This window comes from Bubalus bubalis, chromosome 4 (genome assembly GCF_019923935.1).
Source record: "Bubalus bubalis isolate 160015118507 breed Murrah chromosome 4, NDDB_SH_1, whole genome shotgun sequence".
Taxonomy (NCBI): domain Eukaryota; kingdom Metazoa; phylum Chordata; class Mammalia; order Artiodactyla; family Bovidae; genus Bubalus; species Bubalus bubalis.
In genome coordinates this window covers 129,401,794-129,429,738 of record NC_059160.1, presented here as the reverse complement: position 1 = coordinate 129,429,738, position 27,945 = coordinate 129,401,794, and the positions used below count along the sequence as shown (strand labels likewise).

Below are 27,945 nucleotides of genomic sequence, written 5' to 3'. Positions count from 1 at the left end.
ATAGACCAAGAGTGGAATTTGTTGATCATAGATTTATAAATGTTTAGCTATAGTTGATACAGCCAAAGAGATTTCCAAAATGGTGGCATGCATTTAATTCTCATCAGAAGTATATTAGTTTCACTTGCTCCCCGTCTTGCCAATACTTGGTATTACTAGTCTTTTCAATTTTAGCTCTTCTGGGGAATGTGATACCTCATCACAGTTTTCAGCTGCATTTCCCTGCCATTTGATGAAGCACTTTTTCATATGCTTTGGAAATTTGCAACATCTCCATAGTGAAATATTTGTTCAAGTCTTTTACCCATTTTTTGCTATTAGTTGATCTGTTTTTGTTCTTACTTATTTGTCAGAACAGTTTATGCTTTCCAGATATCCTCTCCACGTCTGTGTCCTGTCTTTTCCATTTTTTAATGGTAACTCTGAAGACAGACATTCTTAGTTTGGGCATAATTTCTGAATCTTTTCCTTCATTGCTGGTGCTTTTTGTCCTGAAAAGACCCTTCTACATTATTTTTGAGACAATTCATTATCTTAACTCTTACCTGAGACCTACAATCTGTTTCATATTGATCTGGGGAGTATATGGTTCTATGGAAAGAATTTAGATTCATTTTCCCTTCATTTATCTCTTCAACTGACCTGATTATTTTTAACAAAAAGATAATTCTTGAGCCCACTGCACTGCACTGCCACCTCCGTCATAAGTCAAGCTACTAACCTGTAGAGGTACTGATGAACTCTATTCTATTCTGGCCTATTTTTCTACTCCTGGTATCGTAACCACTATTCCATCAAAATAATTTTTGATATCTGGTAGCCAAAGGCTCCAATTTTGTTCTTCAACATTACATTTGTTAATATTGACCCTCTTTACTTCCTGTAATATGAGAACAGACTTACAAATTTTCATGTACACAAAAAGGAAACCTGTTGGGATTTTGATTTTGCTTGCACTGGTTAACTGATAAACTTAGAACTGCCATCTTTATAATATACTGCCTTCCAACATCGTACATTCCTCTTTATTTTAGGTCGTCTTTAGTTTCCTTCAAAATGTTTTTCAATTTTCAATAGAAAGGTTTGCACATCTTTCATTATAATTATTCTGAGGTACATGATGTGGAATTATACTAAGATAAATGAACTCATTTTGAAATTTTTATTTTTGCTAATATATAAAAGGTAGCTGAAAATTTATACTGAGTTCTAACTTTGCTAAATACACTTTTTAATTCCAAAAGTGCCTACCATCATTCCTTTATTATACTAAAATAATTCAATATTTCACTGGTATTCCATTTTAGTTTCTATCAGATTAAAGAGTTTCTTACCTTACAAATTTACTGTTTGCAACAAATTACTTACATTTTAAATGTTTTGAAGGTATCAACTAAAATACACAATCTTTCCCTTTTCGTCTTTTAATATGGTCAAAGACATTAATCGGTTTTGTGGATACATTAACTACTTTTGAATCCCATGTTAGATATAATATGCTATAGATTTTATATATCCATAAATTTGATTTACTAGTATTTTACAGAGGATTTCTGAGTCTATTACTTTGATGAATATAAACGTATAACAACTTTTTTCTGGCAAGATCTTTCTTATAGTTTAGGACCATAGCCTTGTTGACATCATATAATTAGTTGAGAAGGATTCTGAAACAGGTTAAGATTAAGATTATCGCTCTCTCAAATGTTTTTTAGAATTGACCAGAGAAGCCATCTGGGTCTGGACTTCTTCATGGTGATGTGAATTTTAATAGTACTTATTTTTTCTAATATTTTAAATCTGAGATATAATTGACATAACTTTATATTAAATGAATGATTTTATATTTGCATATACTGTGAAATGATCATTACAATAAATCTAGTTAATATCCATGACCACACATACTTACAATTTTTTTCTTGTAATGAGCACTTTTTAGATCTACTATCTTAACTTTTAAATACAATGTTATTAACTATAGCAAACATGCTGTACATTATGTTTCCAGGGATTACTTACTTTATAACTGGAAGGTTGTATATTTTGACCACATTCACCCATTTTGCCTCTTCCAATACCCTGCCCCTGCAACCACTGTTCTCTGGAACTATGGGGTCAGTTTTTGTGTATGTTTTTCTGATTCCATACAAAAGTGAAATTACAGTTTTCGTCTTTCTCTATTTCACTTGTTCCAGCATAATCCCTTCAAGGTCCATCCATCTTGTCAAAAATTATTTCTTTTGTGGCTGTATAATATTCCACTGTGTGCATATACCACATTTTCTTTATGAATTCAACCACTGGTGTTCACTTAGGTTGTTTCCATGTCTTGGCTACTGAAAATAATGCTGTAATAAATATGGGGAACACATATTTTTCCAAGTTAGTATTTTCCTGTCCTTTGGATAAATACCCAGAAGTGGAATTGCTGGATCATACAATGGCACTCCACTCCAGCACTCTTGCCTGGAAAATCCCATGGACGGAGGAGCCTGGTGGGCTGCAGTCCATGGGGTCGCTAATAGTTGGACACGACTGAGAGACTTCACTTTCACTTTTCACTTTCATGCATTGGAGAAGGAAATGGCAACACACTCCAGTGTTCTTGCCTGGAGAATCCCAGGGACGGGGAGCCTGGTGGGCTGCCGTCTATGGGGTCGCACAGAGTCGGACACGACTGAAGCGACAGCAGCAGCAGCAGCAGCAGCAAAACAGTTCAATTGTAGCTTTTCAAGGATCCTCCGTAATGTTTTCTGCAGTGGATGCATGAATTTACATTCCCACCAACAGTGCACAAGGATTCTCTTCTCTCCACATACTTGTCAACAGTTGGATTTTTTTTATTACAGCCATCCAACAGTCAAAAAATTAGATTTCACCAAAGTTTTGATTTGCATTTCTCTGATGATTAGAGATCTTGAGCATCATTTTATGTACACTTTGGCCTTTATATATCTTTAGGAAAATACCTATTCAGATTCTCTGCCCCTGGTTTAATCAGATTGTTTCGTTTTATTATTGAGTTGTATGTGTTCTTTATATATTTTGGATATTAACACCTTATCAGAGATGTAATTTGCAAATATTTCCTCCTATTTCATAGGTTACTTTTTTATTTTGTTCATGATTTCCTTTTCTGTCTGAAAGCTTTTAGGTTTGCTGAAGTCCCAATTGTTGATTTTTGCTTTTGTGGTCTTTGCTTTTGGTATCAAATCCAGAAAACCTTCACCAACACTGATGTCAGGAAGCTTACTGCCTATGTTTTCTTGCAAAAGTTTTATGGTTTCAGGTCATAGAACTTCAAGTCTTTAACCATTATCAATTGAGTTTGTGCATGGTATAAAATAGTGGTCCCTTTTCATTCTTTTGCGAGACTCTGTCCAGTTTTCTCAGTACCATATTTTGAAGAGACTGTCCTTTTCCCACTGTTTACACTGGCACCTTTGTCATTAGTCCATTGGCCATCTATGCATGGATATACTTCTGGGCTCTCTGCTATGTTCCACTGATCTATGTGTATTTTTTGTTTTTTTTGCTAATACCATACTCTTTTCATTACTATAAGCACAGAATATCTTTGCATTTATTTGTTTCTTATTCAATTTCTGTCACCAATGTCATAGTTCTCAGTGTAAAGGCTCTTCACCACTGTGGTTAAATTTATTCCTATTCTTTTTGATCCAGTTGTAAATGGCACTGTTTCTTTAATTTCTTTTTCTGATAGTTTCTATTCGTGTATAGGAATGCAACAAATTTTTGTAAATTGATTTTTTTTAACCTGCAGGCTTACTGAGTTCATTTCTCTATATAACATCATATCACCTGTGAAGTGTGATAATTTTAATTCCTCCTTTCCAATCTCATACCTTTTCTTTTTCTCTGGTTAAGACTTTCAGTACTGTGTTGAATAGACATAGGAAGAATGGGTATTCTTGTCTTGTTCCTGATCTTAGAGGAAAAGCTTTCATCTTTTCACTGTTGAGTACAATGTTAGCTGTGGACCTGTTAGATATGACCTTTAGTAAGTTGAGGTATGCTCCCTCTACACCCACTTTATGGAGAGTTTTTCAATCATAAATGGATGTTGAACTTTGTCAAATGGTCTTTCTGCCTCTGTTAAGATGGTCATGATTTTTACCGTTTGTTTTGTTAACGAGGTGTATCACATTGACTGATTTGTGGATGATAAACCATCCTCGCATCACTGGAAAAAACCCCAGTTGGTCATAGCATTGATCCTTTTAATTATTGTTGAATTCAGTTTTGTACAGAATTTTCTCCTCTATATTCATCAGAGGATATTGACCTATAATTTTCTTTTCTTGTGGTGTTCTTGTCTGGTTTCGGTTTCAGCTAATGCTGGCCTCAGTGAACATGTTCAGAAGTATTTCTCCTCTTCTATTGTTTCAGTTCAGTTGCGTCCGACTCTTCGTGAACCCAGGGACTGCAGCGCAGCAGGCCTCCCTGTCCATTGCCAACTCCTGGAGTTTACTCAAACTCATGTCCATTGAGTCAGGGATGCCATTCAACCATCTCATCTTCTGTCATCCCCTTCTCCTCCCACCTTCAATCTTACCCAGTATCTGGGTCTTTTCAATGAGTCAGTTCTTCGCATCAGATGGCCAGAATATTGGAGTTTCAGCTTCAGCATCAGTCCTTCCAATGAATATTCAGGACTGATTTCCTTTAGGATGGACTAGATGGATCCCATTGCCATCTAAGAGTCTTCTCTAATACCAAATTCAGAAGCATCAACTCTTCAGCACTCAGCCCTCTTCACAGTCCAACTCTCATATCAATACATGACCACTGGAAAAACCATAGCTTTGACTAGACGAACCCTTGTTGGCAAGGTAATGCCTCTGCTTTTTAATATGCTGTCTAGGTTGGTCATAACTTTTCTTCCAAAGAGCAAGCATCTTTGAATTTCATGGCTGCAATCACCATCTGCAGTGATTTTGGAGTCCAAGAAAATAAAGTCTGTCACTGTTTCCACTATTTCCCCATCTATTTGCCATGAAGTGATGGGACCAGGTGCCATGATATTAATTTTCTGAATGTTGAGTTTTAAGCCAACTTTTTCACTCTCCTCTTTCATTTTCATCAAGAGTTTCTTTAGTTCTTCTTCACCTTCTATTGTTTGGAAGAGTTTAAGAAGAATTGGTATTAATTCTCCTTTAAATGTTTAGTAGAATTTATTACTGATGCCATCTCATTCTTAAACAACATAAGACCACAAAGTTCTCTCTGCCGTCAATTTGTGAGAAAAACTCACCATAAATTTAATTAAACAAATGAAGTTACCAAGTAAGTCCAATAATGCACTGAATTATACTTTAGCCCAATTTCCTTTCTTTATTCTGATTTTGGTATTAGACAGAATGTTATTTTAATTTGTCAAATAATGTCAAAAATTGAAACAGACTTATACAATACAGTAAACTTGGCCATCTCCCACAATATTATATTCAACTTAATAAGGAAAAAATTTAGAATTTTCACTTGGAAGTTTAAATTTTTTCTTTTAAAATTTAAACTGTGTAATAGAAGACAAAGATCTACTGCTTCCTAAGTTATTCCTCTTTTAGAATAGGAAAAGATCCTGTAATGCTCTTTACATTGCTTTCTGAATTTGTCCAAATTCTGAAGAATGGTATATACACTCTCTAACTCAAAACTACCAATATCTCCATTTTCAAGTATAGAATATATTAAAATGGGGCTTGTACATAAAGTTTAATGTTAACAAATTCAAACCGATGGGTGCTAAGCAAATATAGTAATTCTCTTCTGCGTAAGCTCTTACCAGAATTACTAAGTTTGATTAAATACCACAAGTAAATCCATCTGGGAAAATAAATATTTAAGAAAAGTACACACAATTAGTGAGGGGAAAAAGAGAATATTATTAAATATTAAATGTTTAATATTTAAATATTAAAATGTTCCTAAAATACAGTGATTAAATCAATACTGTTTTGGTATAATAATAGACAGACATGTGTGACAGAATATTCAGCTTAGAATAACCCATCTGGGAATGTATGAACTTAATGTATGACTAAGAAAGGCATCACAATAAATAAGGAAAGGAATTATCAGTCATGAAAAGCGATGGGCATTCTTCTTAGCCACTGGGGGAAATAAAATCAAGTTAAACAGTAATCTTAAATGAACTCTGGATCGATCTACTATGAATAATAAGAAACTCTTAAATAAATTCTACATCCATTTACTATTTAAAAAAGGGATGGGTATAACAAAGGGTATACAATGATTTAAACAAAACAATTCAGTGCAATCTCAATCAAAATATCAGCAAGTTATTTTGTAGATACTGAGAGAAACTTACTCTAAAGTTTCTATGGGAAAACAAAAGACCCAGAAAAGCCGAAACAACATTGAAGGAGAAGAATAAAGTAAGAGAACTGATACTGCCCAACATTAAGACTTAACTATAAAGTTACAGGAGTCGAGACAGTGTGGTACTCATGAAAGAACAGACAAATGGACCAATGGAAAAGAATACACAGCACAGAAATAGACCCACACAAATGGAACCAATTTGTCTTTCATAAAAGTAATTCAATGAAAAGAGGACAGTCTTTCACCAAGTGGTGCTGGAACAACTTGACATCTGTATACAAAAAAGAAAAGAAAGAAAGAAAGGAAAAAGATTCTAAGATACGGATTTTAAAACTTTCACAAAAATGAGCTCTAAACAGGTCACAGCCTTAAAATAATATATGAACTGTAAAACTCCTAGAAGATAACATGGGAAGCTATCCGGATGACCTTGGGTTTGGTAATGACTTTTATAGATATAATGACAAAAGCATGATCCATGAAAGGAAAATTGCTAAACTGGACTTCATTAAAATTAAATCTTCTTCTCTGTGAAACACATGGGCAGCCAAATGAAAAGTCAACTCACAAGTGGGAAAAAAACTTTACAAAACATATATATTATAAAATTCTGGTATTCAACATATACAAAAAACTCTTAAAATGCAAAAATATGATATACAATAGAATACTATTCACCCCAAAAAAGAATGAAAATGTCATTTGCAACAACATGGATGGACCTACAGAATATCATACTAACTGAAGTCAGAAACAGAAAGATAAATATAATATCCCTTATATGTGAAATCCAAAATATGACACTAATGAACCTATCTACAAAACAGACTCACAGACACAGAGAACAGACCTGTGGTTGCCAAGGGGAATAGGGGATGGGGAGGGGTGAATTAGAAGTTTAGGATCAGCAGATGCAAACTATTATATAGAGAATCGATAAACAACAAGGTCCTACTCTATAGCACAGGAAACTATATTCACATCCTGTGATAAGCCATAATTGAAAAAATATGGAAAAGGAAACATATGTATATGTGCATGTGTGTATAGACATCCCTGGTGGCTCAGTGGTAAAGAATCAGCCTGCTAAGCAGGAGATGTGGGTTTGATCACTGGGTTGGGAAGATCCCCTGGAGAAGGAAACTACAGCCCTCTTCAGTATTCTTGTCTGGAAAATCTCATGGACAGAAGAAACTGGCAGGCTGTAGTTCATGGGGTTACAAAACAGCTGGACATGAGTGACTACAGAACAATTACACACACACACACACACACACACGTACATATATGTAGAACTGAATCACTTTGCTGCACAGCAGAAATATGACATTGTAAATCAACTATATTTCAATTTAAAAACTTAACAATATGAAAATAAACAATCCAATTTAAAATTTGGCAAAAGGTATCATCAATAGATACTTCACAAAAAAGATATCAGATGCCATGTAAGTATATGAAAAGATGGTGTACATCATATGTCATCTGAAGCTTTCAAATTAAAACAACGGTAAGATACAACTACACAACTATGAGAATGGCCAAAATCCAAAACTGATACCACCAAATGCTGATGATGAGCTGCAGCAATAGGAACTTTCATTCATTATTAGCTGGAATGCCACAAGGTAAACACTCTAGAAAAGTCAGTTTGGCAGTCTCACAAAAATAAACACAATTTTAACATATGATCCAGCAATCTCTTTCCTTCATATTTACCCAAAGGAGCCGGAAGCTTATGTCTACATCAAAGTCTACACGTGAGTTTACAGCAGCTATATTCATAATTGCCAAAACTTAGAAGCAATCAAAATGTTCTTCAATAGATAGACAAACTACTGTATATCCAGGTGATGAAATACTGTTGTTGTTAACTTGCTCATTCGTATCCAACTCTTTGCAACCCAATGGACTGCAGCACACCAGACTTCCCTGTCCTTCACCATCTCCCAGAACTTGCTCAAACTCATGTCCATTAAGTCAGTGATACCAACTCAGTAATAAAAAGAAATGAGCTCTCGAGCTAAGGAAAGACATAAACCTTAAACGCATCACACTATGTGAAAGAAGCCAGAATGAAAAGGCAGCTTACTGAACGATTCTAAGTATATGACATTATGGAAAATGTAAAACTATGGAGCCAATAAAAAGATCAGTGGTTAGAAGGGAGGAAGGCATGAAAAGGTGAAGTTCAGGGGACTTTTAGAGTAGTGAAACTATTCTGTCTCATACCAGGAATAGTGGATACAAAACATAATATATTAACTTAAAAAAAAAAAATTGGCCATGCTGCATGGCATGTGGGATCTCAGTTCCCTCACCAGGGATCAAACTCTCATCCCATGCATTGTTAGCACAGAGTCTTAACCATTGGACCATCAGTTAAGTCCATGTCAGAATTTTTAGATTGTACAGTACAAAGAGTGATAATGTAAACTGTGAAGTTTAAATAATGATTTGTCAATATTGGCCCTAATGTAAACTATGAACCTGGGGTGGTAATATTTGTGAGTTATAACAAATGTACCACATTAATGCAAGATTTTATAATAATAAGGGATGTAGGGGAGGCAAAAGGCTATGGGACATTTTCAAACAATTTTCTGTAAATTTGAAATTGCTTTCAAAAATTAAGTGAAATAAAAACATATTCAGAAGTTAAAAACATATTCTAATGTAAAGAAATTATATATAATGTATACCCAATTATTATGAGAAAAATGAGGAAAAATTTAAAAATCCAGTGATATGGATCTCTGAGTAAAATATTACTTCTGGCTGGGAAGATTATGAAAATATTCAAGGAAGACACTTTCTTGGACATTAGCATAGAAGGACAGGGTAAAATTCTGAAAGATGCAGAACTGCAGGTTGAAGAATTAAGTGTGGTAAGAATATGAGAAATGTATCAGGGGAAAATAGAGCTTATTCAGGGAGTGAATCCAACCTGATAGAGAGTGGACAGTATGAAAAACTAACTAATGGATAAAGAAGATGTGGTACATATATTCAGTGGAATATTACTCAGCTATCAAGAAGAATGACATAATGCCATTTGCAGCAATATGGATGGACCTAGAAATTGTTACACTGAGTGAAATAAGTCATACAGAAAAAGATAAATACCATATTATATCCTTTATATGTAAAATCTAAAAGGAAATTATACAAATGAACTTATTTACAAAACAGGAACAGACTTACAGACTTATGGTTACGGGGCAGGGGAGGAAGGATGAGGAGAAGCGGTAGTTAGGGAGTTTGGGATTGTACAAATTGTACATTCAATTTGTGTACATACAATTGGGATTGTATGTACACGCTGCTACATTTAAAATGGATAACGGACAAGGGCCTATTGGACAGCACAGGGAACTCTGCTCAATGTTATGTGGCAGCCTGGATGGGAGGGGAGTTTCTGGGAGGGTGGATACACATGTATGTATGACTGAGTCCCTTTGCTGGCTACCTGAAACTATCACAACACTGTTAATCTGCTACACTTCAATATAAAAGCTTGAGAAAAAAAGAAAAACCAACTAAAGCTAGACAGAGAAACTAAAACCTCAAGTTCCTTCATAAAACTGATTGTTCACTTGGCAACAATTAAATTAATGAAATTAGGAACAGTCTGCTCGGGGAACAGTTTATTCAACAGTTACAGCCAAGTTAAATACCTAGAAAGAAGCCATAATCAAAACAGTCCTCGATAAAACACAACCAGAGTCATCTAATAATTGGCTGAATCCCCTGTTCACAGGTTTATTCCTAAGCAATTCTTGAATTATTTTCAAAGGAACTACAAACTCTTTATGGTGAAACAAACTACAAATTTACTGAATTTAAATACCTATGTAGCATTTACCTCAAATCCATACTGGAGGCAAAGAGATTATACCTCATGAATAAATAACACAATATCACTCATTTTCCTACTCATAATTGTTGGACACACTAATACCATTAGAAATAAAACAGTCTCCAGACCATGGGTGTGTAAAGAAAATCTCAGTTTTTATCTTTTCCCTGGCATCTTGTTTTTATTTCTTCACCCTCCTCACTCTAACATTTATAGTTTATAAGGCACAGATTCCACTTATGTCCTTTTCTGGAAAAAACATTCCTAGTTCTTTAGCGTCTACCTCACCAGTTACTGTACACAGAACCTGGAACATAGTTATTCATCACAAGTCTATAGAACAAACAAATACAAGTAACTCTAGTGAATGAAGTATTAAATTTTGTGGCTGACCATTGCTTCTTCTATTGTCTCTGCTGTGATTTCTCTCTCACTTCTCACTTCCTTTGCACTGTCTGATCTCACTGGGACACTTCTCTCTCATGTCAGATCATGTAGTGATTTCAGTAGGTTCTTCTTATCTCACACCAGGCTCACTGCCTCCAAAACCACGGACATCAGTTGCCTACAATGCACAGCCCATTCTGTGTGCCTTTGGTGTGCTGCTCTCTGTACTCTGTCAATGGTCTAAGGACAGTTTCAAGGTTTCCTATTCTAATAAAGAACCCGACCCCAGCTCTGTTGAGGTCTTAAGAGATAATTACTTCACTGTTATCTCAGAAGTCACACCTGGTCATACTGCCCATATTGGCCTTTCCTTGTCCAGGCGGTCCATCTGGTCTCTAAGCTACACAGAGCCCCCTGGATTCTGTCTTGCTCTCACACGTCTGAGGTTAGTTGCAAAAAAGTATAGATTCTACCACTATGCAGCTACAAGTCAAAAGAGTTGCTTGATTTCCACGTAAGTCCTTAAATCTGAAATTATATGAGATTCTGTATGTGTAGAAATTATCCTTTTTTTTTCCCCCTGGGAACAGGTTTGTAATTTTTATCTGATTCATCAAGATACCACAACAGGGAATGGCCAAATAATTTCTCACCTCGACTGGGGCACTATGGACAGTGAAGGAGGGATAACGGGAATTGAGTTGTGACGCGTGTTAACCTGAGCTGGGCAGGGAAACAAGGACGCATACTGTTCTAACCCCCAAAGTTTACCCTCACTTCCTCTTGTGAATAGAGTTCTTTTCTCTCAGAGTAGAGCCGGGCAAGGAGAAACATAGCTGTGCTTAACAGTCAATGCTATACTTAGGTTCAAAACTGCTACCATCGTAGTAGGCACAGAATTGTTGGCACTTTTCAGCCCCTTAATTCTTAGGTTTATAAAACCTATTTTTCAATGTCTCAAGTCAGCAAATATTCACTGACTGTTTCATTACATGCTTTGTCCTAGGTGTTCATGCTAAAGCCAGTGAACACAATAGATCAAAAGCTCTGCATTCATGGGATTCACACTCTAACAGAGATGAATAGCTTATTTAAAAATAAAAATAACCCAGAGAAAAGCATAAATCAAAAAGACATATGCACCCCAATGTTCACTGCAGCACCATATACAATAGGCGGGACATGGAAACAACTTACATGTCCATCAACAAATAAACGAATAAAGAAGATGTGGTACATATGGAATATTATCAACCATGAAAGGGAACAAAATCCAGTCATCAAAATCCAGTCCATCATGGATGGACCTAGAGACTATTGTACAGAGTGAAGTAAGTCAGAAAGAGAAAAACAAATACTGTATATTAACACATATATATGGAATCTAAAAAAAAAATGGTGTAAATGATCTTATTGCAAAGTAGAAATAGAGACAAGTGTATGAATACCAAGGGTTAATGGGGGTGGGATGAACTGGGAGATGGGGACTGACATATAAACACTATAGAAACTGTATATATAAACTATTAATAGAGAACTGGTGAGAGCCTACTGTAGAGAACCGGGAACTCTACTCAATATCTGCGACCTAAATATTCACCAAGCTAAGTGAATACAGCTATATCCATGTAGCAGTATGCACTTAGCTGTATCGTAGAGATTAACACAACACTGTAAAGTAACGATACTCCAGTGAAAATTAATAAAGACAAAAAATAAAAACACGAATGCACAACATTAATATGACAGAAGGAAAAGAAATGCTTTAGAGAAAACTCAAGTGAGGTAAGAAATGGTGCTAGTGAGGGTATGGGGGAAGTAAGGAGAAGTAGCATTTGATAAAAAATAGTTCAAAAGGATATATTCTGTCAAATTAGACTGCAATTTTTTAAGAAAATAAAGTTTACTTTAAGAGAATAAAAATTAGAAGTTGTTTAGTTCAACAGGTCATGAATATCTTTAAATTACTGGTAAATTCAGAATCATCTATCACAAATATTTGATAGCAAGTGAATTAAGCAAGTATTTACACATGAAAATTTTTTTACTTAAAATAGAAAAAATCTGAAGAAGATGTTCAAATTGAATGACAGTAATATAATAAAATAATCTATACATTAAAGAGTCATAATCTAAAACAGTGCACAACTCTGGCATGGTGATTCAATTACATGCTGATGAAACTGACCTCCTTATTGAGTTTGGTGCTGGTATCTCTGGAAACCACATCATTCAAACACATAGAAATATGTAGTATACTTTGCTTCAGAGTAGGAAGTTGTCTTTTTAGAGACAAAAAGACAATAAAACAAAGCGTCTACAAATAGAGGGCATATGTTTCAAACATAGACAAAGGTCCACATTCTTATAAGTGGTAGACAAATAGTTGCTGCTCAGTGAATATTTTTAGCTGTAAGCCTCTCAAGAAGTTATAATCATGTTCACCTTCTAAATCACTGCACTAATTTCACAGATGAAAGACAGGTAATGGTTATATACAGAGGCTTTAGAGAAGATGCTACCTAACGAACACATTAGTCAGTAATATGTTGGTTCATTTATTAGCATCACAGAGCCATTCCCAAAGCAGTATTTTATCAGGGATGCTCCTGAACAGCAAGGTATATAGTACCCCGCTTCTTAAAGTAAAATGTTATTAGTAGTTAATTGGGAATTTCAGTTTCAATATAAATAGCTAGTAACATCATTTTGTCTATAATATAAACAGACTAATCTGTTAAGTTTTTCACTGTTTTTAACCTGTAGAAGACCTCAGGCATTTATGAAGGGATGTGTGTCTTTATACAGGGGAGGTAGTGCTGGGTAAGTAATTAAGACTTCCCTCCTCTGGACTCTCATTGGACTTCAGTATCAAAGCATATTTCACCCATGTTCAATCATTATTTACTTTTACTTTTCACTATTAGATCACTAAATTCCTCACAAACAAGGTGCATTTTTATTTATTCCTGCATTACCAGCATGGAATTCACAATAGCATCTCAACGTACTTTTGTGGAACAAATACTACATGAATCAGTTGGGTGAAGAAGTAAGCAAGGGTTTAACATTCCCCAGATATAGAAACAACTGAGCACAGACTTTGATTTTTCTTTCTGGATAAGGATTTACTGACAACTTGCTAACCTAGTTTGGCTCAAGAACCTGGAGGATCTCAAATATAAATAACTTTTTCGAAATAAGGCTTAAGGAGGATAACGCCATGTCTGCTCAACATTCATTTACATATATAACCCTGCTGTTTCTTCCAGAAAAATCCCTAATTTTGTAAAGGTGTCCTCTCTCCCCTCTAAGCCAGTTGTGTTGGCCACATTTCCTCTTGCTTGTTAATAATCTGGGCAACGACTATGTGACAATGGATATAAGGGGAAGTCCACCAGGTGGTTTCTGGGAAAATCTCATTAGTCTCATAAATAAAAGCAAAGAAAGTCAGATGCTTTGTGCGCCTATGGATGATGCTGAATTTGAATCATTCCTGAAATTGCTGCAGCCCTGCTATAACTAGAGAAACTAATCTAAGAACCAAAGAACAGAGCCAAGAGAACTAAAGAAAATCTGTGCCAGAGCCCTAATCAATTAAGCCTGGATTCTCTTGCATTTTTAGTGTCTTAATATTTTTAAATGGAATATAATAGCTTTACAATGTTCTGTTAGTTTTTGCGGTACAGCAAAGTGAATCAGCTATACTTAGACATGTATTTCCTCTTTTTGGGGTTTCCTTCCCATTCAGGTCACCACAAAGCGCTGAGGTCCATTGTGCTGTACAGGAGGTTCTCACTAGCTGTCTATTTTATACATATTAGTGTACATACGTTAATTCCAATCTCCAAATGCCAAGTTCCACATTCCACCAGTCTTCCACCCTTGGTATCCATACATTTGTTCTCTATGTCTGTGTCTCTATTTCTGCTTTGCAAACAACTTTCATCTACACCATTTTTCTAGATTCCACATAAATGTATCAACATGATATTTCTCCTGACATCACTCTGTACGACAGTCTCTAGGTCCATCCACATGTCTGCAAATGGAATAATTACATTCCTTTTTATGGCTGAGTAATATTCCATTGTATATTTATATACGACATCTTCTTTATCCAATCCTCTGTTGGTGGACATTTAGGTTGCTTCCATATTTGGGTACTGTAAATAGTGGCGCAGTAAACCCTGGGGTGCATGTATCTTTTTGATTTATGGTTTTTCTCCCGATATATGCCCAGGCATGGGATACCTGGTAGCTCTATTTTTCATTTTTTAAGGAACCTCCATACTGTTCTCCATATTGGCTATACCAATCTACATTCCTACCAACAGTGTAAGAGGATTCCCTTTTCTCCATACGATTTCTAGCATCTATTGTTTATAGATTTTTTTGATGATGACCATTTTGACTGGTTTTAGGAGAAATTCACTGTAGTTTTGATTAGCATTTCTGATATTTTTAACCATATATGATTAAATTATAAAAGATGATACAACAGTCCATGGAAAAAAAATTTTATACATGATGTTCTAGACAGATATAAACCAATATTAGCTGTGATTATCTTCAGGGGAAAAATGGACTATGAAGAAACTATCTTCAGTTTATACTCTTTTATATTACTGTTATGAAACCAGAAGATGGAAACGGCTCTGAAATTTAAACTTAAGCTGAAATTTAAGCTGAATTTAAACTTAAGCTGAATATTGCATGCATGGAGGGCACCACTTTTTCCTAGTTTTATTGAGATATAATTGATAAATATCATGGTATAAGTTTAAGGTGTATAGCATAATGATTTGACTTACAAATATTGTACAATGATCACCCAATAATTTTAGATAGCATTCATCATGTTATGTAGATAAAATGAAAAGAGAATACAAAAAAAAAGAAAAAAAAACATTTTTCCTTGAGATAAAAACTCTTACGATTTAATCTCTTAACATTTTTCTTATATACCATATAGCAGTGTTAACCATGATGTACATAGTCACCATGATGCACATTACATCCCCAATACTTAGTTAGAACTGGAAGCTTGTAATTTTGACCCTTCCTCCAATTTCCCTCTTCTCCACCTCTGATAACCGCAAAGCTGATCTCTTTTCCTGAGTTTCTTTTTGTTGTTGTTGTTTCAGATTCCACAAATAAGTGAGATCACACAGTATTTGTCTTCCTCTGTTGGACTTAGCTAATACCCTGAAGGTCCATCCATGTTGTCCCAAATGGCAGAATCTCCTCATTTTTATAGCTAAACAGTATTCCACTGTACACAGGTAACACAATTTCTTTATCCGTTCATCCATCAATGGTTGTTTCCACTGTCGTGGTTATCATAATGCTGCTCTGAAAATGGGGGGTGCAGATATCTTTCCTCATTAATGTTTTCATTTCCTTTGCATATATTCCCCAAACTGCTGGATCATATGGTAGTTCTGGATCCTATCCAGCAATCATATGGGATTGCTGGATCATATGGTAGTTCTATTTTTCATTTTTGAGGATCCTCTATACTGTTTCCCACAGCGGCTCTACTAGTTTACAATCCCACCAAGAGGACAGGATTCCCTTTGCTCTGTAACCTCATCAGCATTTGTTATCTTTTATCTTTTTGATGATGACTATTTTAAAAGGTATGAGATGATATCTCAGTGTGGGTTTGACTTGCATTTCACTAATGACTAGCGGTGATAAGCATCTTTTCACATATCTGTTTGCCCTTCACACATCTTTGGGAAAATGTCTATTCAGTTCTTTTGTCTATTTTTGATTGCATTATTTGGGGTGTTGCTATTGCTATTTGTTATTTTGGAATTGCATGAGCTTGTTATATATTTTGGACATTAACCCCTTATCACATACTATGGTTTGCATAATATGGTTTCCCATCCCATAGGCTGCCTTTTCATTTTGTTAATTGTTTCTTTTGCAGTGTAGAAGCTTTTTAGTTTGTTGGAGTCCCACTTGTTTATTTTTTATTTTGCTACTTGTGCTTTACATGTCACTAATGACTTTCAGCAATACCAATATATAAAATTTATTGATTCCTTACCATAGTTCAGAAGGCATCTTCCTGACACAAAAATAAAAATTGTGAGTCTGGTTATTATTTTTCTTTATCAAAAAGGAGCCCTGTTCAGTCTTTTGTCTCTTCAGAGGCAGATTTCTACTGCACTGAGAATATTTAAAAGTATAATCACAGTTTCATATCCTAATTGTCTGAGTCTGTGTTTTAAGGAGACTTAGAATGTAGAGCAGTAACATATTTGAAATGATGAACAATATCAAGTGTTTAAGTAAACTTCATTTTTCTATCCAGTGAATCATTAGCCCAATCATCTGAGTAACTTATTTTTAATAATGTGCAGAACTTATTATTAAATGTTAGAACACCATCTATCTTATATGAACCACAAGCAAGACGTGCCAACACTTCCTTTTTCCTTCACACTACTCCAATTCACTTTAATGAAGAGAAAGCAAACTGAAAAATAATCAGTATGAAAATAAAACTCAACCAGGGTAGATACAACATTAATTATTAATTTTTGATCCTTGGCCTACATGCCCAAGAGCATGAACAAATAAGTCTTTTAGATATAGTGAACATGTACCAAAATCTACTTAAATACAAAAGAAATATTGAGCACCACTTTTGGAATGACAAGTAAATACTAAAAACTCTTTAGAGAATAAAGTCTTTTTAATTTAAAATGTGTGTGAACCTATTAATTCATATGTGTGTGTGCATGTATATATACACACACATAGGATAGACTGACATTAATATTGATAGCTTTGCAGAAAAGCCAGGCTCCTATGAAACCAAATCACACTTTTCAGTCCTTATTCAACTAGATATCTCTGGTTCTCATCTCATCTTGCAAACAACATCTTACTCAAACTGTGTTTCCATGATGTAGAAGGGCAAATAGTGGCACCTCAAAGCCATCTGCATCCTAATACACAGAAACTATGAATATATAACGTTGCTAGCTTTAAAGATGAAAGAGGGGCCACCACCCAAGAATAGAAGCTAGAAAAGGCAATGAAGTATAATAGATTCCTCCCTAGAGCTATCATCATTAATGCAGTCCTGCTGACACCTTGATTTAGCCCACTGAGACTAATTTTCAGAATTCTTATCTGAAGAACCTGAAGATAATTAGTTCATGGGACTGCTCCCCTCTTATTACATGAATACTCCATAGTAAAGAGCTAAAAAGCATCGACTTCAGACTCCAATTGAGATTAATTTGTTTCCTAGTTCACTTACTAAATAAGTAAACTTTTCAGATAATGTGGTTTTCCATTTTACAGAAATTCCATTTTGTTACTTGAATCATTTTTACATGTTGATTTTTGAATTCTTTTGTTGAGAGTAAACATACTTTCCTTGATTGCACTGAATATAGCCATAATCAATGGCACCCCACTCCAGTACTTTTGCCTGGAAAATCCCGTGGACGGAGGAGCCTGGTGGGCTGCAGTTCATGGGGTCGCTAGAGTCGGACACGACTGAGCGACTTCACTTTCACTTTCCACTTTAATGCACTGGAGACGGAAATGGCAACCCACTCCAGTGTTCTTGCCTGGAGAATCCCAGGGACGGGAAGTCTGGTTGGCTGCCGTCTATGGGGTCGCACAGAGTCGGACACGACTGAAGTGACGCAGCAGCAGCAGCTGCTTTAAATCTTCATCTGCTAAGACTGTCCCTCTGTAGTTCTTGGCAGTCATTTACCTTGAGATTGGGTCACATTTGATTGTTTCCTAAGCAACGGTGAATTGTGTCCTGTCCTTTTATATTGTTGCAGTTCTACTATACACCGCTGAAGAACACTGATGTGTTTGTTTTAACGAGAAATCCACTTGGTAGGACTCAAACTGCAAACTGCAAAATGCTTGGTGGCAGTGCAGATCTCAGAGCAGTAATAACGTTAGCAGTGGTAACTGAATTGACGTCTGTCCCCCATACAGATGGTTAAGCATCAGCCAGAGACCCGGGCAGAGTTTATGCACAAAATGTGGGTCTCCCTCTCTCTGGATTTCTCTTTTCTAGAACTACTCCTTGACTTTCAAGAGGCCCTGAATTTTGTCTTCGGAGAGACTGTGCTTGTTCTTTCAAAGTTTTAGCGACCACAATCTTCAGGCTAAAAACCTTAAAAATGTAAAACCAATCTGCCCCAATTCTATTTTCCAAGGCTGGCTTCTCTCCAGAATCTTCCTGCTTTTGTTAAACTCTCTGGAGCCCTCAGGTAATTGCTGTTTGCTTTGCTTTTATTATTTGGACCAAATATTTGGTCTGGAGAAGACATTTGCATCCCAAAGCAAATACAATAACAATAAGATAAGGGCTATAATAAGATATGGGCTTCCCAGGTGGCGCTACTGGTAAAGAAATAGCCTCCCCATGCAGGAGACATAAAAGAGGTGGGTTCAATACCTGGTTCCTGAAGATCCCCTGGAGGAGGGCGTGGCAACCCACTTCAGTATTCTTGCCTGGAGAATCCCATGGAGAGCGGAGCCTGGCAGGTTACAGTCCATGGGCTCACAGAGAGTCGGACATGACTGAAGCGCCTTAGCATGCATGCACAGTACGGCTATAGTGTGCTTCCTATGTGCTATGAATGTTCTATACACTTCATATTGACTTATTACATCCTCACAACAATATAATGGGAGGACACTATTATTTGCCCCCACTTTACAGACTAGAAAACAGAGGTACAGAAAGTTTAAGCAGTTTTCCAAAGATTACCAGAAATTTAACTCATGGAGTTTCTCTATAATCTATATGCCTAATCACTATGCAATATAGCACACATCTTGAACTTCAACTTCTGCTCTTGCATTTATATAAAATGATCTTAAATGCAATTACTTGCCTGAAATTATTACTTCATTGTTTGATAAATGTATTTTTTAAAAATTGATTTATGGTGGTTTAATGTTTATAAAATGTATTTTAAAAAATGATACCTCATTTACCAGTTAATTTAAATGGCTACTTCATGATGCATTTTGAATACTTTCAGAATATATGCTTCTAAAAAAGCAGAGGTTTTATTAAGAGAGTGACACAATTGTTTTAATAATACTCCCTATTCTATAACTTCATTTTTCATAAAAACTGAAAGTGTCGGAGTCTGATATATCTCTCGATTGATAACTAAGTCTATTGATAACTCTGGCATTTTGTAACTTTAATTACAAGATTATATAATTTAGAAATATGAAACACTCAGGATTTCATATAAAATAATAAACTATTTCAATAAATTTAAACATAAAAATCATATTAAGAATATCCCTGAACATGTTATGTATAGTCCTCTTGGCAAGTACCAGTTTCTAATAGAATTCTAAAGAACAGCATAATGAGATTAAATTGTTCCCTGGAGAAAAAATTTAAGTGACTTTTATATTAATAGCTTTAATATTATTTCCATTTGTCTTAGAAATGATGTAGTAATAGAAAGTCCAAAGAAAATTCAAAAGAATGCCAAGTTCCACAAACTCAATCCCTTCCTTCTGCTAATACAATAATTATATCTACTCTTCTATGATAACACACATCATACGGCACTATAATTGTCCTTCTATTCTTGCATTAGACTGTGAATCCATTGATGGCAAAACTCACTTATTATTCATCTTTCTACCCACAGAGGTTTATAAAGCATATCTTCTAAATATTCAAAGCTTGCATTAAATATATAAATGATTAGAACTGACTTATTCATACTAAGCAATATTTATAATTACATTGTAATTTTATAGATATTTAAAGCATCATTTGTAATTTATATTATAGGAAACTACCAAAAAAAACCCTACCAATTACCTATAGTAATGAGGAAAATACGACATGAATGAATGATACTAATCAGAACCATTGAAATTAAAAATTTTAATCTCCTTCCCCACCAAAAAGCAGGATATAATGGACAAATACTGGTTTAATTTTAGTTTTTGTTTCTTGGTTCAAGCTACTAATAGTCTAACAATAAGGCACCAATAGTCAAGCGGCTACAAGCAAAAGTCAGAAGGGAAAGGACCCTACAATTCTCCTGCTGCTGCTGCTTCAGTTGTATCTGACTCTGTGCAACCCCATAGATGGCAGCCCCCATCCCTGGGATACTTCAGGCAAGAGTACTGGAGTGGGTTGCCAGTGCCTTCTCCTACAATTCTCTTAGAAACAGCTAAACCAAAAGATAGAAAGGACACTCAATGTTATTTTTGTATATACCCTCCGAACACTAATACGAGTAAGTCACTTAATATATTCATGATGTTAAAACAAAAGCAATGCATTGTCAACAAGTGAAACTATTAAAAATAGTATTTGAAAAAAAAATCAATAAATTTCACAGATTGTAAAACAAAAGCCCTTTCCACTATACTGTCTCACTTCTCAATTCATATCTGTGCTTCTATGAAACAGAATCCTAAGTTAAACTAGATATTACAAAAATAAACTTGAATGGAGAAAGAATTCATTGAAAATGCTTCTGAATTAAGGTATAATGAAACAAATGGCCAAAAGCATACGATCATCTACATTATTAAACTTTATTAACTAGAACACACACAAAAATGAGCAAATATTATCACTGACATATATAATTTCAAAATCATAAAAAATCATCAGATTTAGTGATTATTAAATGAGAGTATATAAGGAATATTTAGCATCCATTTAAAAGTGGCTGTTTTTATTGTTTTATTTATTCCTTTTCTCATACTTGTATGTGCCTTTGATTGAACTGCTACTAATCCCTGACTGCCTTTTCCCTGGCCTTGGTAGTTTGCTTCTCTGCAACCATGGCTATTTCAGGAACCCCTTCCCTCTCCATCCAGTCTCCCAGCCAGCCAGTTCTGCCATGTGATCCTGCCAGTTTGATGATGGCACAGTTAGGTTAAAATATAGTCAGTGATACTGTTTGCTTATTTGTGTGTGTGATCTAGTTAATAAGATTTAATGATTTAGATGGTCCTATGCTTTTGGCCATTTGTTTCATTATACCTGAATTAATTAAGAAGCATTTTCAATGAACGTTTTCTCCATTCAATTTTATTTTGTAATGTCTAATTTAATTTAGGTCTCCATTTCACAGAAGCACAGATACAAAGTGAGAAATGACACGGCATAATAGAAAGGGCTTTGGTTTTGCAATCTGTGAAATTTACTGATAATTCTTTTTTTTAAATACTATTTTTCACTAAATTTGATGACTGGGGCTTCCCAGGTGGCACTAGTAGTAAAGAACCTGCCTGCCAATGCAGGAGATGTAAGAGATGCAGGTTCCATCCCTGGGTGGGGAAGATCCCCTGGAGAAGGGCATGGCAACCCACTCCAGTATTCTTGCCTGGAGAATCCCATGGACAGAGGAGCCTGGCGGGCTACAGTCCATGGGTTCACACAGAGTCGGACACGACTGAAACAACTCAGCACGCACAAACCTGATGATAAAGACTGACCTTCCTTAAAGCCACAGAGTGAATATGTGGCACAACGTATTCTTAACCAGTTCTCAAATTCTAGAAAACCTAGCTTTTAGCCCATGTATGGATGTGACAGTTGAACTGTGAAGAAGGCTGAGCACCGAAGAATTGATGCTTTTGAACTGTGGTGTTGGAGAAGACTCTTGAGAGTCCCTTGGACTGCAAGGAGATCCAACCAGTCCATTCTGAAGGAGATCAGCCCTGGGATTTCTTTGGAAGGAATGATGCTAAAGCTGAAACTCCGGTACTTTGGCCACCTCATGCCAAGAGTTGACTCATTGGAGAAGACTCTGATGCTGGGAGGGATTGGGGGCAGGAGGAGAAGGGGACGACAGAGGATGAGATGGCTGGATGGCATCACTGACTCGATGGACGTGAGTCTGAGTGAACTCCGGAAGTTGGTGAGGGACAGGGAGGCCTGGTGGGCTGCGATTCATGGGGTCGCAAAGAGTCGGACACAACTGAGTGACTGATCTGATCTGATCTGATATCACAATATGCAAAATAAATCTGAAGAATGAGAGGAGATAGACAGAAGTAGATACAGAAGCAGACTAGTGATCCAGAGCCACCTAAAACCTGGGGGGCAGGGAACAAAAAATTAACAGAAGCAAGGAAGTGCATATACAGAGGATACAAGAAAATTTGGCCAAAAGGGATGGGCATTGATCCTGCGGTCATTTTCTCCTTGTATTATTTGTATTGTCTCCACTCTCAGGATTTTAAAGTCCCTGTGAGCAGCTATTCATATAAAGCTAAAAAGCTCTTGGCCTGTTTACTACTGGTATGCTTTGAATAAAAGCTGAATTATATTCAATGGAATTGCATACTGATCTGGAATTACATATAATTAAACTGATCTGGATCAGTTTAATCATACTTTTTTAAAAAAGCAGATATTTTAGAAAACCTCTTTTAATAAAATATTTCAGAAGGCTTCTTACACCACTTATACTACTAGTTCCCTCTTCCCTGGTGGCTCAGCTAGTCAAGAATCTGCCTACAATGCGGGAGGACCTGAGTTCGATCCCCGAGTTGGGAAGATCACCTAGAGAAGGGGACATCTACCCACTCCAGTATTCTGGCCTGGAGAATACCATGGACTCTATAAAATCCATGGGGTCACAAAGAATCGGACACGACTCGGCGACTTTCACTTTCGTTGTATGTTCTAGTTATTTTACTAATAAGCCACAATAATCAATTCTGTGGAATCAAAGCTTCATTAAATTAAGTAATATTTTTCCTGTTTCATCTTACACATCTGTTTTTGTTATCAATAATCTTCATGATGTGTTTGACACAAATGATGTTGGGGATTTCCCATTAAATTTCCTGCAACTTTATAAAAACCATGCATCTATTTGGTGGAACCTAAGAATATAAAGCAAATGGTGCTTAACCACAAAAAAGAAAAGGCATGGTTCTAAGTGAAATTTTTTATCATTATCATCAAGTGTGTTTGTATTGCTATGTGCATTTTTGGATAATAAATAGTATCAGTATTATTAATAGCATTGAATTACATAAGGAAGTTTAGAATTTTTTTTTTAAAAAAACAAGGCTTCTCAAAGAAAGCTGATCATAAGAGAGTGGGGGAATTAAGTAATACACAAGATTCTTTTGGGTACACTCTTTAACGTGTAGGGAGAGAAATGATTTCTAGCACTGACATATATACACTACCATGTATAAAACAGATAGCTGCTGGATAGCACAGGGAGTTCCATGAGACCTAGAGGGGTAGGATGTGGGTGCGGTGGGCACAGGGAAGTGTGAGGGAGGCTCAAGGAGGGCACATATGTATACCTAGAGCTGATTCACGTTGTTGTGCAGCAGAAACTCGCACAACACTGGAAAGCAGTCACATTCCAATTAAAAAAATAAAGCAGATGCTCAAAAAATTAAAAAATAAACATATCACAAAAAAGAAATGATTTCAAGAAAATTAGCATCTCCTTGCTGACATACTTCATCCAAGACAAAGTGGATCTTTATAAGCAAATCTACTGCATATAACTTATTGTTAGAGATGATAGTCTGCTTGCCAAAAGTATTTGCTACTGATTCCCATGAGTTTAAAGAAGACACATGAGGGGCTAGTAAAGAGGGTATGGATACCTATGGAGTCCAAAGACTTGACTCCTACGAGTGGCAGCAGCATCCACTGACGACATGTAATCAGATATGATCTTTTGCTGTTTGCACCATTATGATGAAGACGGTTGTTAGGTGGCAAACTAGCTCTCCTAGTGAATAACCTCAGCCCCAAGTCCCTATCATTCCCTAATTCTGACCAGCCCATGACTCCTCCAGAATACCCCCAAATTGCTCAGACTAACCCCCAAATCTTGCCAGAACCTTGACTCAAGCATTCTGGCTGAGTTCCACTCTGAATAATTGATGCCTGTGCCAAACTAGTTATGAAATATTTTGAGTATCACTCTTACATCTCCTGCATTGGCAGGCAGGTTCTTTACCACTAGCGCCATCTGGGGAGCCCGAACATCACTCCCAGGTACAATCAAAACTCTCCGGTAGTCTAAGAGAGCATTTTCTTTTCCCCAAATATAATATCCTCTGAGTCACTGGAGAGTGGTTCTTCCTAGTGTGAAAGTGAGATTTGGCTCAATGAAATATTTTCCTTTTCTGAAGCTGTTTTTTCTCAATTTTCATTTAAGAATTAATGTCTAATGGTAGCTACACTGGGCTTTATAAATGATTTTCCACATATCACATAAATTATCATGTTATCTCTGACAGAAGCTTTCTAGAGGAGAACAACTCAAAATTAAGCTAAATAAATATATTTGGGGGGGCAGAAATTCTAACTAATGAGTATCTTCAATAAGTCAAAAAATAGTATTTTCAACACGTTCTATATACACAGATAATTTGAGAGCTTGCCTAATCCATTCTCCAGATTCTGGGGAGATAAAACCTCTTATCAAGAGTTTAAATTTAGAAAAAGCAGCTTAGCAACCTGAAAATTTTATGGTAATTTAATCATAAGTTGGTATCTACAAAGATAAGTGAAATGACAATACACACTTTTCTTATGCTCATGCAAAAGGAAAAGAATTTTCCTTCATAAAGACAGATTGGAATTTCAAAGCAGATATGCCTCAGTGAGTGGAGAAGGCAATGGCAACCCACTCCAATACTCTTGCCTGGAAAATCCCATGATCGGAGGAGCCTGGTAAGCTGCAGTCCACGGGGTCGCTGAGAGTCGGACACAACTGAGAGGCTTCACTTTCACTTTTCACTTTCATGCATTGGAAAAGGAAATGGCAACCCACTCCAGTGTTCTTGCCTGGAGAATCCCAGGGACAGGGGAGCCTGGTGGGCTGCCGTCTCTGGGGTCGCACAGAGTTGGACACGACTGACGCGACTTAGCAGCAGCAGCAGCATGCCTCAGTGATGTTTAAAACCCAAGAGGGGTTGGTTATCCAGGTAGAAAGAAAACTAGTTGAATTGAGAAAGGCTTAAATTCAACCCTACTCCAAAAGCACTGCATTAATATAAAGAAAAACAATTTTTTAAACTTCATGTAGTTTAATACTGTAATTTCAAACTGTTGTAACCAAAAATATACTTGAAAAATTAAATATGCATAACATAGTTGGATCTTTTAAAAAATAAGCTGTTACTCTAATATCAAAGAAAAATCACTAAAGTATCTCTTCCATATATACATACATGTGATATAGTATTAAAATTTTAAATTAATTTAAAATTAATGCACAAGGCAATTAAAGTCCTACCTGTGTGATACTAAAATTTAAAAAACTACAAGGCTAATGAAAATATATCACATCAGAATTTATCATTCATTTTCTGTTAAATGGTTTATTATCATTTTTTAATCTCTTTACTTATCCAAACCACAGCAATGATTAACAACAAAAACAGTAACACATGGACCAATAATGGCAAATCAATAAGTTCAGTTTCATTCCTGGAAATAGTACAGTTTGTCTTAGTTTATTATATAAACTATTATATAAACTATTATAGTTTATTATAGTTTATTAAAATATATACTGCAGTAATTATAGCAACAAGCAAACACATAAATAGGAAACAAAAATTTGACCAACACCCTCCTGCTTAACTCTAAAATTTAATGAATTAGCTAAGAATGGGTAGTAGCCCAGAATCACTCAACATAGAATGGAACATAATTTAAATTACCAAATAAGCTTTCAAAGAAAAATGTCTGCATTTGGCGACAGAATAAAAATCTCAATTTTCAGAAGAAAATGATTAGCTATTTGCAAAATTACAACTGATTAAAGCTGTAACACCATAATTTCGTTACTTCAAATATATGAGTGCCATGAAATTTTACTTGCCATAAAGAAGCTTAGAACACAGTCACATGGTTAGAGGCATTTGAGAATGAATAAAGATTAATGACAGCCATGCATAAAGCAATTAATTGGAAGAGTCAAAATAACAGCTCTGAAAATGTAAGAAATGCTCAAAGAAAGAGATTCTGCTTTAACTGCTGAAATAAGCATGAGGTTCAAGGACACAGATTACCCTACGGATGGGTTTGTTTTGTTTTGTTTTGTTTTTTTAAGTTATTTAAAACATCACCAGATCTCCTGGATAAAGCAGAAAGGCAAACTTAAGAAGATCAGAACTAAATGGCATTGACTTATTTCAGTCAAAAGAACATCTCCAAAACCTGTGAAGAAATCATTTATAATAGCTGATTTCTTTAAAATACTGCCAGCCTACATAAATTAAGTACTTGCCCCTTCAGACTTTTCCACAGTGTTAGCCAGCATCTCCTGCAGGGCCCGGACAGACAAGGACTGCTCCAGCACGAAGGTGCAGATGGAGAGGTCTGGAGGCACGTTCTGTGCGGAAAGAGGGAAAGTCGCCATCAGCATCACCATCAGCATCACCATCAGCATCACCATCAGCATCACCATCACCTTCAGTCATCCAGACCCAAACTTACCTTGTGATACTTCAGCTTCTTTCACAGAAAGAGAGAACACTTGTCAGTTCTCTGACATGAGCTCCCAAATCATCCAAATATACTCTCTACACCACTCACACTTAAACCGTGTTTTAACTAGTGGATAACTACAGCTACCATTTACTGAGCGCCTCCTCTGATTAGGCACTGCACTCAAAGCTTTCTCAGTAATGCTCATGGTCATCTACAATAACATTACTGTGTGGATAAGAAACTAGACAAGTTACGTTACTTTTCCAAGTCACAATTACTAGATTTTTCAAGCTGGGACCAAAAAGCCAGATTTCTTTGACTCTCAAGCATTCATTTCTAATTTACCAAGTAGCTTGTTGATAAAAACTAAAAACACTTCACTCAGTAGTGAAGTTCAGTTCAGTTCAGTCGCTCAGTCGTGTCCGACTCTTTGCGACCCCATGAATCGCAGCATGCCAGGCCTCCCTGTCCATCACCAACTCCCGGAGTTCACTCAGACTCATGTCCATCGAGTCAGTGATGCCATCCAGCCATCTCATCCTCTGGCGTCCCCTTCTCCTCCCTCCCAGCATCAGGGTCTTTTCCAATGAGTCACCTCTTTGCATGAGGTGGCCAAGGTATTGGAGTTTCAGCTTTAGCATCAGTCCTTCCAATGAGCAAATATAAAAATGAATTGGTATAAAATATTCATTTACATAGGCTTGTTTTTATCCACAAAGATAACAACTACCCTGTCTTACTCAAGTTGGATATCATATCTAGCTTCTAACTTTGTATGCAATAGTTTGACTTTTATTTGGTGTGTATGTATTGCTTTATTTGGTCAATCATTCTTTTTTTCTATTTCCTT

General features: G+C 36.0%; 1 protein-coding gene across 1 annotated transcript in view; it reads right to left on the bottom strand.

The window, feature by feature from the left end:
• RYR2 (ryanodine receptor 2) overlaps positions 1 to 27,945 on the bottom strand; it is an 829,832-nt gene that overhangs the window by 506,322 nt on the left and 295,565 nt on the right. The window contains exon 3 of the mRNA XM_045165522.1: positions 26,893 to 26,997. Within this exon, the coding sequence (XP_045021457.1) occupies positions 26,893 to 26,997 (105 nt within the window). The remainder of the gene's footprint in view (positions 1 to 26,892; positions 26,998 to 27,945) is intronic.